Genomic DNA, 13868 nt, shown 5'->3' on the forward strand with positions numbered 1-13868 from the left:
TCCCCGCGGCCGAGGTGGGAGCCCGGCGGGGCCGGGGCTTTCATCTGCGGCGGGCCTGTCGCCGTGCCAGCCGCGGGCAGCTCCGCGTCTTTGATGTGCCACTGAAGCGGCATTGTCCGCGCCCCGCTGGCACCATCAGGGCCGGGGCGGGGGGGAGAGCGCGGCACGGCCGGGGCTGCGGGCACGGAGGCGCCCCTGACCCTAATGGGGACGGGAGAGGCGGCACGGGCACCCCCCGGGCCCCTAAATGAGGACGGGGACACGGGCACCTCCTGCACCGAATGGGGACAGAGACGGGGGCGTGGGCACCCCCTAAGGAGGAGAGAGACGGGGGCGTGGGCACCCCCTGTCCCCCAGTGGATGTGGGGACACGGGCACCCCCTGCCCCTAACAAGGACAGAGGGGCTGGACACGGGGACCAACCCCTGCCCCCTAACAGGAACACAGAAGGGGGGGCACGGGCACCCCCCGAATGCACACGGGGACCCGGGCACCCCTGCCCCCTAACAGGGACAGAGAGGGGGGCACGGGCACCCCCCGTGCCCCAAAGAGGTGATGGGGATGCGGCCGCATCCTGCCCGGCCAAAGGAGCTGAAGCCGGGTCCGTGGGCGCAGGAGGGTGGCAGTGGGGGCAGGAGGGTGGCCTGGGCACCCCAAAAGCGTGGGGCCAACAACCAGCCGAGCTGCAGGCACAGGGGGGAACCCTCTCCAGCTGGGTGGGAGAGTGTAGCCCCCACCCCCCCAATCCCTGGGGCCAAAGCTGCCCCCCCCCCAGACCCGGGCACGCTGCCTGCTGCTGCCGAGAAGGAAGAAAGGCAGCCGGTGCCCCGGCCCCACCTGCCCTCCCACCCCACCAGCGGCGCGTCCCTCCCTCCTGCACCCCAGGCGAGAAACGGCTTTAGTGTGGACACGGGGGGGGGGGGCACCGGGGGGTGTCCCTGGTGGGCAGCCGATGCACACGGGGTGGCCCGTTCAGCCAGAATTGGACTGGCACAGGGAGAGGGATCCCCCCGCCCCATGCCCCCCCCACCCCAGACCCCCCCCCCCAACCCACCCCTCCCCACCCGCAATGTCCACCCGGCCGCTCCCGGCCCGCTGCCCGCCTTTGAAGCTCCCGGCGGGTCTCCCACGCCCGGCCCGGGGCCCCCCGCGCCCCGCAACCGTCGGTGCGTTCCCACCCGCCCGCTGTCCACCCCCCCCACCCCCCCCGCGCCCCCCGCCCGGGGCCCGCAGGAGGGAGGGTGGCGCGGCCGGGGCTTGGCGTGAAAATGATCAAGGGCCGCGGGCAGCGCCGAAGCGCAGCGCCCGTCTGATGCTGCCCGCCCGGAGGCCCCGTCGAACAAAGGCGGCATTGAGGCCCCGGCTGCGCCCCCCCCGCGCCCCCCGCCCCGAGCTGGCATCTTGGCGCGACATTAATGAACTCGCCTGTTTGTGCTCCCCCGGCCCCTCTCTCCTCCCACCGCCCGGGGGGCACTGTATATATCCATCCCTCCTCGCCCGCCTCGGGCATTTCGGGGGCTCCCCCCTCTTGCCCCCCTTTGCCCGCCCGGGGATGGAGCGAGGAGGGAAGAGAACACGGGGCGCTCTCCCCGGGGTCTGCCTGGTCCCCCCCGTGCTGCTGCCGCTGCTGCCGCTGCTGCAGCTGGCGGGGGGGGCCCCCCTGGGCCAGGGGCTGTACCCCATGCCGGCCGGTGTCCTGCAAGGTCAGTGGAGCAAGGGGACGGGGGCATTTTGCGGGAGGGTTTGGCTGCGGACGGGGCGGCTGTAGGAGCCAGGACTCCTGGGTTCATTCTCAGGAAGGGGGGGAAGCGCGAGCAGGATGCCCGGGTCACTGGCAGAGACCCCCGGTCCCCGAGGCGTGCCCGTGCTGCCTGGACCGGGTGGCAAGTGCTGCCTGTGGCACTAGGGGACCACAGGGGTTGCGGGGAGCGGTGTAGTTCATGTCCCACGGCCGCCAGCTCTCTCTCCTGCCCCGGGTACCTGTGCCAGCCCCAGGGGACCCTCTGCCAGCGTATGGCCAGCAGCAGGGGGGCTGTGGGTGGGTACAGGTGTGCACAGGTACGGGCACACGTGGGGATGCACATACAGGGCACGCGCAGGACTGCACACACATGGGCACATGCAGGGACATGCAGACACGGGCACCCGGACCCTGGCACACGCAAGTGAGCTCCCAGGGCGCGGGCACAGAGGTGCATGCACAGGGACACACGGGGGCACACCTGCCCAGGCTTACACCCTGCTCCATGCCCACGCTTGCACGTGTGTGTTTCACAGGGTCTCCACGTGCAGCAGACACACACAGGCCCTGGCAAACACCCTCCCCACACCATGTGCCCATGTGCCAACCCCACCGGGGAGGTGACAGTCATGCCTGTCTAGGCACCTAGGCAATGCCAACAGGTGACAGGTCATGCCCAGCCTGACTCCCACCACGAAGACATCGGGGCATGGGCACCGGCTGGGCTGGGGGCACCCCGTGGCAGTGGTGGGAGGCAGTGGTGGGGGCACCGGGGGTCTGAGTGCCCTGCGTGTGCCTGGCAGCGCTGTCGAGCCGGGGGACGCTGGTGCTGGAGGCGGCGCTGAGGAGTGCGCTGCTGGCGCTGGAGCGGGCGCTGGCTGAGCAGCAACGGCAGCAGGGTGCCTGTGGGCTCTGTGCCCCTTGCCTCTTCCCCCCCTGTGCCAACCTCACCCGCTACTGCCCACGTGAGTCACAGACCCCTGACTCCCATGGCCCCATCCCCAGGAGACCCTGCCCAAACAGAGCCCAGGGAGCCCACCCAGCACTGCCCAGGTTGCTTACCCAAACACTGCCCAGGGTCCCTACCCAAACGCTGCCTGGGGTTCCTATCCAAATACCACCCCATGCCCGGGAGACCCTACCCAAACGCTGCCTGGGGTTCCTATCCAAATACCACCCCATGCCCGGGAGACCCTACCCAAACACAGACCCGTGCCTGGACACCCTACCCAAATATTGCTTTGGGTCCCTATCAAAGCACCACCCCATCCCCTAGGAACCCTACCAAAATGACACCCCAAGAGCCTACCAAAACTGTACCCCCTCCCCTATAGGCTTTATCCTATAGGCTTTACCAAAACAGCACCCAGACTCCCAAAACATATCCCTAACTGCTAGAGACCCTACCAAAACACCACCCAGAGACCCTACCAAGCAGTTCCCCATCCTCTCTAGATCCTACCCAAACATCACCTGGAGCCCTACCCAAAGCATTGCCTTGTCTCCTTCTCAGAGATCCCCCCCCAAAACATATCCCAACACCCAGGAGGCCCTACCAAGACACGCCAACACCGCAGCCCCATCATGCCCCCTTCCCACCTGCCCCAAAGTGGATCCCGCGGTGGCCTCGGCAGAGGTGGGCAGGAAGGACGTGGGGATGCCCACAGCCCTGTTGTCCCTGCAGCGCTGGCCGTGCCCCCCGCCGTGCCACCCAGCTGCCAGGCCCTGCTGGATGCCCAGGCGCTGCCCGAGCTGCCCCAGCGCAACTGGGCACTGAGTCAGGCCTGTGCCCCCTACCAGCGCCTGTGCCCACCTGAGGGGGCCCAGCATGCCTGCGCCCAGCTCAGTGCCCGACTCTGCCGCCATCGCCTCCAGGAGTGCCGTGAGTGGGCACCCGCATCGGCCCTGACTCTTCCCAGAGAAGGGAGACCCTACAATAACAAATGGGGCATCCCCGAGGGGATGCCTTGGATTGCCTGGAGGGGATATGGCGCATTGGGAGTGACAGGGGGTGCTGGGATGGGGTGGGGAGACTGGGGAGGTGGAGGTACAGTAGGATGATGGGGGATCTCTGGTGGGATGAGGAGATGGAGGGGGATGGAGGGATCTGGTGTGAGATGTGGGGATTTGGGGGATGGAGGCATTGGCACCAATGGAGCAGATTGTGGAGGACAGGGAGTGATGGAGAATCTGGGGTGGGAGAGGGGAGCATGGAGGAAAGGGGCAAGGGGGGTGATGGAGCAACTGGGGACAGCGAGGCATTGGGGGTGACAAGGACACCTAGGGTGGGACAGGAGTGCTTGTTCAGGATGACGGGGATCTAGGGGGCACTGAGAGGAGCCGGGGGAATTGGGGACAGCAGGGACATGGTGGTGACATCGTGGGGGGTGCCCCCACATGCCATCACAGCCTGTCCCCGCAGGGATGGCCGCTGCAGCCCCGGACCCTGATGCACCAGCAGAAGTGGCGATGCCAGGTGAGCCGGGGCAGCCCTGAAGCGCCCACGCCACCCCCTCACCACGCCGGCGGGCTCCCCCAGCCCCCCGGCTGCCTGCTGGGCTGGGGGGCAGAGGTTAGCGTCGGCAGCTGCCGGGCCGCAGGGTGCCCCCGGCCCGCCGCCCGCTCGCCTCCGTGAGCACAATGAGGCTTGACAGCGCGCCTGGCGTGGCCTGACCCCCCCCGGGGGTCGCCCGCCACCCCCTCTGCCCACCACGGTTATCCCAGCACTGCCATGCCCATCCACCCCATGCCCACCCAGGATAGGGGGTGTCCCGGCAGCGGGGCTGCGAGACCCCCCCTCTCACCCCGGCTTTGTCCCGCAGGGAGCTGCGGGCACCGTGGGGGACCCCAAGCCAACACCACAGCCCCCCGAGGACGGATCATGGGTGGCAGCGTGGCCCCACGGGGGGCCTGGCCCTGGCTGGTGTCGGTGCGGCTCCACGGGGAGCTGATGTGCGGAGGGGTGCTGGTGGGACGCTCCTGGGTCCTCACCGCGGCCCACTGCTTTGCCGGGTATGGCAGGGGGCATGGTAATGCTACTAGGGATGATGTCCCTGCAGAGGGGTGCATGGGGTGGCACCCCTGTCACCCCTGTAACTAGCTGCCCCCCAACCCGCCAGGAACCAGAATGAGCTGGCGTGGACAGTGGTGGTGGGCGACCACGAGCTGGGCAAGCTGGGTGCAGGCGAGCGAGCAGTGCCCGTCCGGCGCATCCTGCCTCACCCCAAGGTCAGTGGAGGTGGGCATCCCCCTGACCTCCCTGTGCATGCCCCAGGGCCCCCCACTGACAGCTTTCCACCTCCTTCCAGTTTAATCCCAAGACGTTTCATGGGGACCTGGCGCTGCTGGAGCTGGCGGTGACGCTGGCCCCATCGCCCACCGTCAGCCCCGTGTGCCTTCCCAGCGGCCCTACGGAGCCCAGCCCTGGCACGACCTGCTACATCGCAGGCTGGGGCTCCCTCTATGAAGGTAGGTGCCACCCCAACACCCGTGGGATCTGTGGGGCATCCCCCTCAGTGGCCTCTCTGGTGCCACCCCCTCAGTGGCCTCTCTGGTGCCCAGTGCCGATGCACCAAGCCAGGGCAGGGGGATGCAAAAGAGACAGGGGTGTCCAGACACAGGGGACCCCATAACGGGTGCCTTGCCCAGCAGAGGGGCCAGCAGCCGATGTGGTGATGGAGGCACGGGTGCCCCTGCTCAGCCAGGAGACGTGCCAGGGTGCCCTGGGCAGGGACCTTCTCACCAGCACCATGTTCTGTGCCGGTTACTTGTCTGGGGGCATCGACTCCTGCCAGGTAACGCCTGGGGCTGGGGGGCTGCCAGACCCAAAACTCAAAAATCTCTTGTGGCACACAGCGCTGGGCATGCACGGCAGCCCAGCAGTGCGGTCAGGGTCTCAGCTCTAACTGATGCATAGGCATCCTCCCCTAGGGTGACTCGGGGGGCCCGCTGGCATGCCAGGACCCCTCCTCGCACCGCTTCATCCTCTATGGCATCACCTCATGGGGTGATGGCTGTGGTGAGCGGGGCAAACCGGGCGTCTACACCCGTGTCGCTGCCTTCGTGGACTGGCTCAGCCTCCAGATGGACCGTAAGTGCCGCCAGCTGCATTGGGAGGGGGGGATGGAGATGCCCAGGGTGCTGTGGGGATACATTGCCCCGCATCTGGGTTCAGCACCTCATGGCAGTTCTGATGCCCTTGCAGCTGCCCCTGGCAGCCGGGAACCGAGCTGCTTCGACCTGCTGGCGCTGGCCCAGCTGCCCCCCGAGCGGCAGCCACTGGAGCGTGCCCGCCTCTGTGCCTTCTATGCCGGGTCCTGTCAGTCCCCCCAGGGCCGGGCCGCCTGCACCCGCATGGCTGAAGAGACCTGCCGCGCCAGGACTAGACGATGCGGTGAGCCAGGGGGTCGTGCCGGGGCAAGGGTGCAGGTAGGGATCCCATTTCTGGTGGTGTGGGTCTGGTGCACTGCCGGGGCCATGGCTTTCCCACTGCACCCGCAGAGCTGCACTCCTACGCCCAGACCTTGGTGGATCTCCTGCGCCGGGCTGGGGACTTCATCCGAAACCAGTTCGACTTCTCCTTCCTCACTCGCACCCTGCCTCAGCTCCTGGGCAAGATCTATGGGCATCTCTTCCCACCCCGTGTCCGCAGGGATGCCCCAGGTACCCTCCCGGCTGGGCCACCCTGTGCCCGTTTGGGGTCCCATCAGTCCCCGCTATGCCGGTGGCTGGGGTACCAGCAGCCTGCCCTGGCACCCCCATGGGGCTCCCCTACCTCTCGTCCCTCCTGTCCCCTTCTTGTCCCCACAGGCCCAGCTGTGGCAGGGGGCCAGCCCAGCCCCACAGCAGAAGGACCCCAGAGACCCCCCCCCAGGTAAGGCATGGTGGGCCATGGGGCACAGGGGGCTACAAGGTTTGGGGGCAAGACGCTCGTGGGCACTGACGTGGCTTTTTGGGGACAGCCTAAAGCACTGGAGTCCTGCTCTTCCTGCAACCAGGGCACATGCGGAGGGAGGTGGACATGGCCCCCCGGGGTGCCCAGGGCCATCCAGGTGCCACCAGGGGTGAACAGGGCATGGGGTGGCACTGCCCAGGGGATGGGTGCCACCGGGCACCTGCCTGAGCTCGCCCTGCTGTGCTTGCAGGTGGGGGGCCGGGCAGCCACCCCCCTTCGCAGGGCTCTTCAGGGCTGTGGGGCCCCGGCTGCAGGACTGGGTGGAGGCGCTGAGGGCCATGGTGGGGGGCAGCCCCCTGGCACCCACCCTGGATGAGGGGCAGCTCCCCGGGGAGACGTGGCTCTTCTTGCAGGTATTTGGGAAGGGATGGGCTGGGGGGACCCCCTGCCCCTCTGGTGACAGTGCCACCAGGGACCAAAGCCCAGCATCCCCCTGTGTCCCCTCCTGACATCCCTTGGGCCCATCATCCCCTGTGCATCTCCCACTCTGCCACCACAGAGGGGGCATGTCACCCTCCCCAGCAGAAACCAGTGCTCCCAGTCCAACCAGTACAGTGCCAGCCATGGGTCTGACCCCACAGCTTAGGATCTGACCTAACACAGCCATAGATGTCCCATGTCCCCAGTGCCCCATCCGATGCCAGCCCAGCCATGCCCTGCGCTCTGCCACTGTTCCCCTCCCCATGCCCACAGGTGCCCCACTGTCCACCCTGTTCCCCCTTCCCTTCAGCAGGGCGAGGAGGTGGTGGAGGAGCTGGTGGGACAAGGAAGAGCCTTCCTTGCCCAGCTGCGGGCGGAGCTGGACCTTGGCACCCCTCTTGAGGCCATGGAGCTGCAAATAGCACCCGGAGAGCTGACGGGGACCCCAATGCCGAGCTGTGAGCGCTGGGATCTTGGGGGGGCTGGGGCTGATAGGGCAGCGGGGTGTCCATCTGCTGGCTGGCTCCGTGCCTGGGCAGCGCCCACCGGCCACGTCCCCACCAGGGTTTTCACACCTCTCTGGGTGGCAGGGTCAGTGCCAAGGGAGAAACGTGAGCTGGTGCCCACGGAGCTGCCGGAGGTGGAGGAGGAGGAGGCAGGCGCAGGCAGAGGTAAGCCCCCGGCCGCTGCAGGATGCCATTGCCACCACGGGGATGGTGGCAAGACCGGCCTCAGCTTTGCACCCCAGTCCCAGGGCTGGTTGTTCCACGTCGGTGGTACAGCCCTCGGCCATACCCCCCTCCACAGGGACCCTCTGCCCCTGCTCCCCCGGCATCCCCAGAGCATGGGTGGTCCTCCCCAGGGCGGGCAGCAGCATGGTGCCCCCGTGACTCGTCCCGCACCTCAGCGCACCCCTGATGTCCTCCCTCCATCTCTCTCCTGCCTGTCCCCTGGGTTGCAGCCTGCCCTGGCCTCAACGAGTCGGTGGTGCGAGTGGGTGCGGTGTGGGAGCTCTACGCCTGGGTGCTGCGGGTGCCCGAGCCAGACCTGGCCATGACCTTCCAGGAGGTGAGTGCGCCATCCAGCTACTCTGAGCCCCCTACCCTGGCAGCCAGGTGGTGCCACCCCCCCAGCCCATCCCACTGTGCCCCTGCCTCCCTTGGGACTCACAGTGTTGTTGTCTCCCCGCAGATCCTGGTGGACTTGGGCTCCAAAAACGCCAAGGGGCTGTACCGGGCGCAGGTGCGGGCCACGGTGGGGGGCCGCCCCACGGCCTTCACTGGCCTCGTGGGGCTGGAGAGCGACTCACTGGCCCGCAGCATGCCCGGCCTCGTCGCTCTGGCACTCGAGGCGCTGAAAACCTAATGGTGCCCCTGGTGCACCATGCCAGTATGGGGACAGGGCACGGGGGCAGGGGTCCCTCATGTCATTCAAACGCAGCCCCCTCCCTGGCTCAGGCTCTTCCACCCTTTTGTCGCCATTGTGCCTCAGTTTCCCTCTTCCCACCAGCACTGCCCGACCTCCCCAGGGCAATGGGGTGCCAGGGGGCATCTGAAGCATCTCAGCCTGGGATCACAGCCTTCCTCTCCCCAGGGACCCCCACATTGGCAAGCCCACCCCCACCCCATTTTCCCTAGAGGCACTCAGGCTGTTATTTATTTGTACAGAGAAAGGTTTATTTTTCAATAAAGGGCTCTATTTTCCGGTAGCTGGTGAGTGTGAAGTGAGTGCTGTGCTGTGTGGTGCCGGTGAGGTGGGCACCAAAGGGGGAACTTTCCATGGGGGATATGACATCCCATCGCATCCCCCTTCCCATTCCCCTGTACCCCAAAGAGATGTCCCCAGCCTCAGTTCCTGCCCCTGGCACCGGTGCTGTGCCCAGCCTGGCACAGACTCCCTAGCCCCTGCTCCTGCCCACCACAGCACCTATAGCACAGCACCGGTGCCCACCCTTGGTGTTATCCCATTGGGGATCCACATGAAACCTCCTGCTGGCGGGGCCAAGTGTGCCCTGGGCCAGTGGTGAGAGCCGGCATCATGCCACCCCCATGCTTTCCATCGGTGGGTACCAACCCCTCCTGCTCGTGGGGAGCCTGCTGCCCCCAAGCAGCATCGCTGGGGCTGCTGAGCAGCAAGGAAGGGACCGCTCCTCCCAGTTCCCAGCAATGCCTGTGCTGGGATGCCCAGGTGCCAGGTGATGGGCTGACTCTCTTGGACCGGCAAGGCCAGCTGCGCCTGCTCGTCTCCCCTGCTTTGGGCGCAGGGGTGCCGGAAGAGAGGGGTGGGAGCGGGTATCCGGTGCCGGCACCCTTCCCCCTCGGCACCTGGCACCATCCATCTCCCGCTCCGGCCGGCAGCCGGACATCCGCTCAGCCAGGCCAGGCGGGGAGGCAGCCAGGGCTTGGCACTGCGTGAGGGCACCGTGGGCACCGCATGGGGGACCTGCCGGGGCGGCTGGCCCTGCTCGGGGCGCTGGTGCTGTCGGGTGAGCGGGGTCCTGGGCTCTGGGGCACGAGGTTGCCCCATTGCTGGGGGGTTCTGGGTTCTCTCGATGGGGTCAGTGGGGGGTGATGGTGGCAGGGTCCAAGCTGCGCACAAGTGTCCCCAGGGCTGCATTTTGGGTATTGCCTGGCAGAGTCCCGTCACTGAGCATCCCTTGTGCTTCTGTCTTGGCTGTGCTACCCAGAGCCGTGTCCCTGCCGGGGCCGTGTGTATGTGTGTGTCTGTCTGTGCACAGTGTCACTGTGTCTGTGTGCCTGTCTGTGTGTACAGTGACACTGCATCTATGACCACATGTCCCTGCATATACTGGGTCCGTGTCCATGTGTGCTGTGCCTCTGTGTGTGCATCCACCTATGTGCACAGTGCCACCGTGTCTGTACCCAAGTGCCTCGTGTCTGTGTGTCCCTGTGTATGCTGGGTCTGTATCTGTGTGTCCCTCTGTGTCCATGCCCACGTGTGCCCATGTGCCCCCACATGTCCGTCATTCCTGCATGTCCCCTGCCCTTGCCCCTGTGCAGCACAGACATGCAGTGTCCTGGCCTGCTCCTGTCCCCTCCATCCTTACACCTCCCTGCCCTCACCGAGCATCCCTGTGGGGTGGCACTGGGCCCAGCAACCGCCCCGGCCCCCCCTGGTTTGCCTGACCCCACACTCCCAGGCGGGCTCTGCGTGAACCAGGAGGAGCGACTCATCCACCACCTCTTCGAGGAGAAGGGCTACGACAAGGATGTGCGCCCCGTCATCTCCACCGACCAGGTCGTGGATGTCTACCTGGCCCTCACCCTCTCCAACCTCATCTCGCTGGTGAGACCCAGTGGGCAGTGCCCACTGTGGGTTGCCCCCCAGCCAGGCCTCAACCCCAGGGCTGGCTGGGTGGGGGGAGCCCTGAGGCTGCTGCCCCGGACCCTGGGTAGTGAGGGTTGGGGGTCCTGGACTGCGGGGGAAGTGGCTGCTGGGCATGGCCCTGGCATCTCAACACTGTTGTTGCAGAAAGAGGTGGACGAGACGCTCACCACCAACCTATGGCTTGAGCATGTGAGTAGGGACAGGCATCATGGCATCAGTTGTGCCCAAGACACGGGCAACAGGAAGGCCCAGCATGGTGAGGGGCTGACCTGGGGATCCTCCCTGCCAGGGCTGGACCGATTACCGCCTGCAGTGGAACAAATCTGAGTTTGGGGACATCGAGGTGCTCCGCCTGCCACCAGACATGCTGTGGCTGCCTGAGATAGTCCTGGAGAACAAGTGAGCTGTGCATCAGTTTCCCCTCCCAAACCCCTCCGAGCTGTGCCCAATGAGCGCCCAGGGCTCCCCTTGCCCATCACCAGCCCCACCATCATCTCGGCTCTCTCCTGGCACAGCAACGATGGGCTATTTGAGATCGCCTACTACTGCAACGTCCTCATCTACAACACGGGCTATGTCTACTGGCTGCCGCCTGCCATCTTCCGCAGTGCCTGTCCTATCAATGTCGACTTCTTCCCCTTCGACTGGCAGAACTGCACCCTCAAATTCAGGTGCTGGGGGGGCTGGCCGGAGCAGGACAGGGCAGGAGCGGGCAGCAGGGTGGGCATCCCAGCCTACTGTGGTGCCCACTGCTGCCAGCACCTTCCCTTGCTGTTGGGGCACAGCAAGGTGGGGGGTTGCAGGTGACTCAGTGGCCTGAGTCCATCCTACTGGAGGTCAGGGTGGGTGGGCAGTGGGTACCAAGCAGCAGGTGCAGCCCCTCACTGCCTGTCCCCTCCGGTTGCCGGCCAGCTCGCTGGCATACAGTGCCCTGGAAATCAGCATGCACTTGAAGACAGACAGTGACCCGGAGACGGGCAAGGATTACCCGGTGGAGTGGATCATCATCGACCCTGAAGGCTTCACAGGTAACACTTGTGCTCTCTGCCATGTCCTGTGGCAGTGGGACACCCTGTACGGGGCTCAGGGGCACCCTGGCATTGGGGGACCCTGCCATGGAGACACCCAAGTACCCGGGGCTTTGGCACCTGACCCACCAGGCTTGGAGCTACCCAGACCCAGGACAGGAAGACCGGTGCTGGTGGGGTTGGTGAGGATGGGCATGGCGGGGGTCCCCCATTCCATGTCCTGTCCCATGTGCCCCGGCAGAAAATGGAGAATGGGAAATCATCCACCGCCCGGCCCGCAAGAACATCCACCCTGACAACCCCCCTGAGAGCAGCGAGCACCAGGACATTACCTTCTACCTCATCATCAAGCGCAAACCGCTCTTCTATGTCATCAATATTGTCACACCCTGCATCCTCATTGCCTTCATGGCCATCCTTGTCTTCTACCTGCCCGCCGACAGTAAGTGAGCCCCATGGCACCCACACTAGGCACGGGGGTCACCCCATGGGGCACCTCCATGTCCCACACCTGCACCAAGTCCTGGAACAGGGGGACACCCCAATGCCCAGCACGGGGACATCCTGATACTGGGACACCTCCATGTAGGACACCATCATGCCAGCCAGGCACCCTGGCAGGGGGGCACACCTGGGCACAAGATAGCCCATGTGGGACCTGGGGTACCCCCATAATAGAAAACCCTATACAGGTCACTGTATGGTGGGACACTAGGAGGGCAATCCCGGCACTGGGAGGGGGACCTGGAGACGGGTTTGCCCTGAGCTCACCTGCTTTCCAGGTGGTGAGAAGATGACCTTGGTGATCTCAGTGCTCCTGGCCCAGTCTGTCTTCCTTCTGCTCATCTCCCAGCGCCTGCCTGCCACATCCCACGCCATCCCCCTCATCGGCAAGTGAGTCCTGGACAGCACCGGGTGCAGTGGGGACATCACAGGGTCCCCACAGTGCCAGAGGGCAGCTCTGCTTATGCCCAGCCCCTGTGGCAATGCCAGCTCCAGGTCCATGCCCCCCACAGGTATCTGCTTTTTATCATGCTTCTGGTGACAGCCGTGGTGGTGATCTGCGTCGTGGTCCTCAACTTCCATTTCCGCACCCCCAGCACCCACATCATGTCCGACTGGGTCAAAGAGGTGAACAGGGTGTTGGGCTGGGGTGGGTGAACTGATGGGTACAAGCATGACACCGTGCCCCATGGAGGGCATGGGACAGCACAGACCCAGCATGGCATCGGGGTGTCCCATCTGTGCCGCTCCAAGGGGTTGCACACCCAGGTTGGGGGCAGAAGGTGGGGACAGGGTGGCATTGCACCAGGGAGGTGGCTGAGGGACCTGACACCCTCTCCCATGCCCCAGGTCTTCCTGGAGAGCCTGCCCCGCCTGCTGGGCATGTCGCAGCCGGCCGAGAGCCCGGTGGGCACCCCGTGCATCCGGCGCTGCAGCTCGGCTGGCTACATCGCCAAGGCGGAGGAGTACTTCAGCGTCAAGTCCCGCAGCGAGCTCATGTTCGAGAAGCAGTCAGAGCGGCACGGGCTGGCCAGCCGTGTCACCCCTGCCCGTGAGCCACGGCCCCTCCGTGGGGACATGGGGAAGGGTGGCAGAGTGGGGGTCTCTGGGGGTGGCAGCCCTTCAGAGCCCGTCTCACTGCCCCCCTCGCCCCCAGGTTTGGTGCCGCTGGACACGGGCGAGGACCAGCTCTACGAGCACGTAAAACCCGTCGCTGACGATGCTAACTTCATCGTCAAGCACATGCGGAAGAAAAACAGCTACAATGAGGTGGGGGCCATGGTCATGACGGGGGGAAGAGGGGGCTCCCTGTGCCCACTGTGCCCCCCACTGCCCAGCTGCCGGCTCCCTCCTCAGGAGAAGGACAACTGGAACCGCGTGGCCCGGACCCTGGACCGCCTCTGCCTCTTCCTCGTCACCCCCATGCTGGTGGTGGGCACGCTCTGGATCTTCCTCATGGGCATCTACAACCACCCACCACTGCTGCCCTTCGCCGGAGACCCCTACGACTATCGGGAGGAGAACAAGCGCTTCATCTAGGGGGGTGGGGGGGCCCCATGTGCCAGCCCGCTGCTCACCTGCCTTGGCTTGGGAAAATAAAGCTGGGTACTTCTTGCCACGGGGTGCTGAGCTGGTGGCTGCTCTCGGTACGTCCCCCTGGGCATGGTGCCCAACGTGAGTGCTGTGTGTGTGCCAGGGAGGGTGATGCCCACCTAGGGAATGGGTGCTATTGGGTGTCCTGAGCATGGTGGTCCTCAGCTGTGGCTGGAAGGGGTGTTTCCCAGAGGGGATGTGGTGGTACCAGCTCTGCTACCCCCGTTAGGCTGGGCACTTGGGACAGGATGGGTTGGGGAAGGGGTTGGACCCCCCAGCA

The 13868-nt window shown here is 65.9% G+C and overlaps 2 protein-coding genes across 9 annotated transcripts; both read left to right on the top strand.

The window, feature by feature from the left end:
• Nucleotides 1-1306: 1306 nt before the first annotated feature.
• On the top strand, nt 1307-8823 carry PRSS56 (serine protease 56). Of its 7 annotated transcripts, XM_069792511.1 has the most exons (18): nt 1307-1703; nt 2545-2706; nt 3426-3623; nt 4164-4217; nt 4564-4753; nt 4861-4969; nt 5050-5209; nt 5393-5535; nt 5672-5831; nt 5946-6134; nt 6242-6403; nt 6551-6614; nt 6703-6792; nt 6886-7048; nt 7426-7573; nt 7706-7786; nt 8077-8183; nt 8307-8823. In XM_069792511.1, exons 1-18 carry the CDS (start codon nt 1313-1315, stop codon nt 8478-8480), a joined length of 2745 nt encoding a protein of 914 aa, XP_069648612.1. In that variant the 5' UTR covers nt 1307-1312; the 3' UTR covers nt 8481-8823. The 7 variants fall into 7 exon arrangements, with proteins under 7 accessions (XP_069648612.1, XP_069648609.1, XP_069648610.1 ...); XM_069792508.1 differs by having other exon boundaries at nt 6242-6614; XM_069792509.1 differs by having other exon boundaries at nt 6242-6614; nt 7429-7573.
• Nucleotides 8824-9443: 620 nt separating this feature from the next.
• CHRND (cholinergic receptor nicotinic delta subunit) lies at nt 9444-13613 on the top strand. 2 transcript variants are annotated; one of them, XM_069792516.1, is made up of 12 exons: nt 9444-9600; nt 10276-10421; nt 10608-10652; nt 10753-10862; nt 10979-11134; nt 11376-11491; nt 11733-11933; nt 12274-12385; nt 12508-12622; nt 12845-13046; nt 13152-13264; nt 13352-13613. In XM_069792516.1, exons 1-12 carry the CDS (start codon nt 9549-9551, stop codon nt 13532-13534), a joined length of 1551 nt encoding a protein of 516 aa, XP_069648617.1. In that variant the 5' UTR covers nt 9444-9548; the 3' UTR covers nt 13535-13613. The 2 variants fall into 2 exon arrangements, with proteins under 2 accessions (XP_069648617.1, XP_069648616.1); XM_069792515.1 differs by having other exon boundaries at nt 9467-9600; nt 10231-10421.
• Nucleotides 13614-13868: the final 255 nt, after the last annotated feature.

This window comes from Haliaeetus albicilla, chromosome 9 (assembly GCF_947461875.1).
Source record: "Haliaeetus albicilla chromosome 9, bHalAlb1.1, whole genome shotgun sequence".
In the NCBI taxonomy this organism is placed as follows: Eukaryota; Metazoa; Chordata; class Aves; order Accipitriformes; family Accipitridae; genus Haliaeetus; species Haliaeetus albicilla.

Coding starts and splice junctions, on each gene's coding strand:
- CHRND (XM_069792515.1), top strand. CDS start 9,549: ATGGGGGACCTGCCGGGGCGGCTGGCCCTGCTCGGGGCGCTGGTGCTG. Junction 12,386..12,507: donor GCCATCCCCCTCATCGGCAA/GTGAGTCCTGGA, acceptor TGCCCCCCACAG/GTATCTGCTTTTTATCATGC. Junction 13,047..13,151: donor CAGCCGTGTCACCCCTGCCC/GTGAGCCACGGC, acceptor CCTCGCCCCCAG/GTTTGGTGCCGCTGGACACG.
- PRSS56 (XM_069792508.1), top strand. CDS start 1,313: ATGCTGCCCGCCCGGAGGCCCCGTCGAACAAAGGCGGCATTGAGGCCC. Junction 4,970..5,049: donor GCATCCTGCCTCACCCCAAG/GTCAGTGGAGGT, acceptor ACCTCCTTCCAG/TTTAATCCCAAGACGTTTCA. Junction 5,210..5,392: donor CTGGGGCTCCCTCTATGAAG/GTAGGTGCCACC, acceptor CTTGCCCAGCAG/AGGGGCCAGCAGCCGATGTG.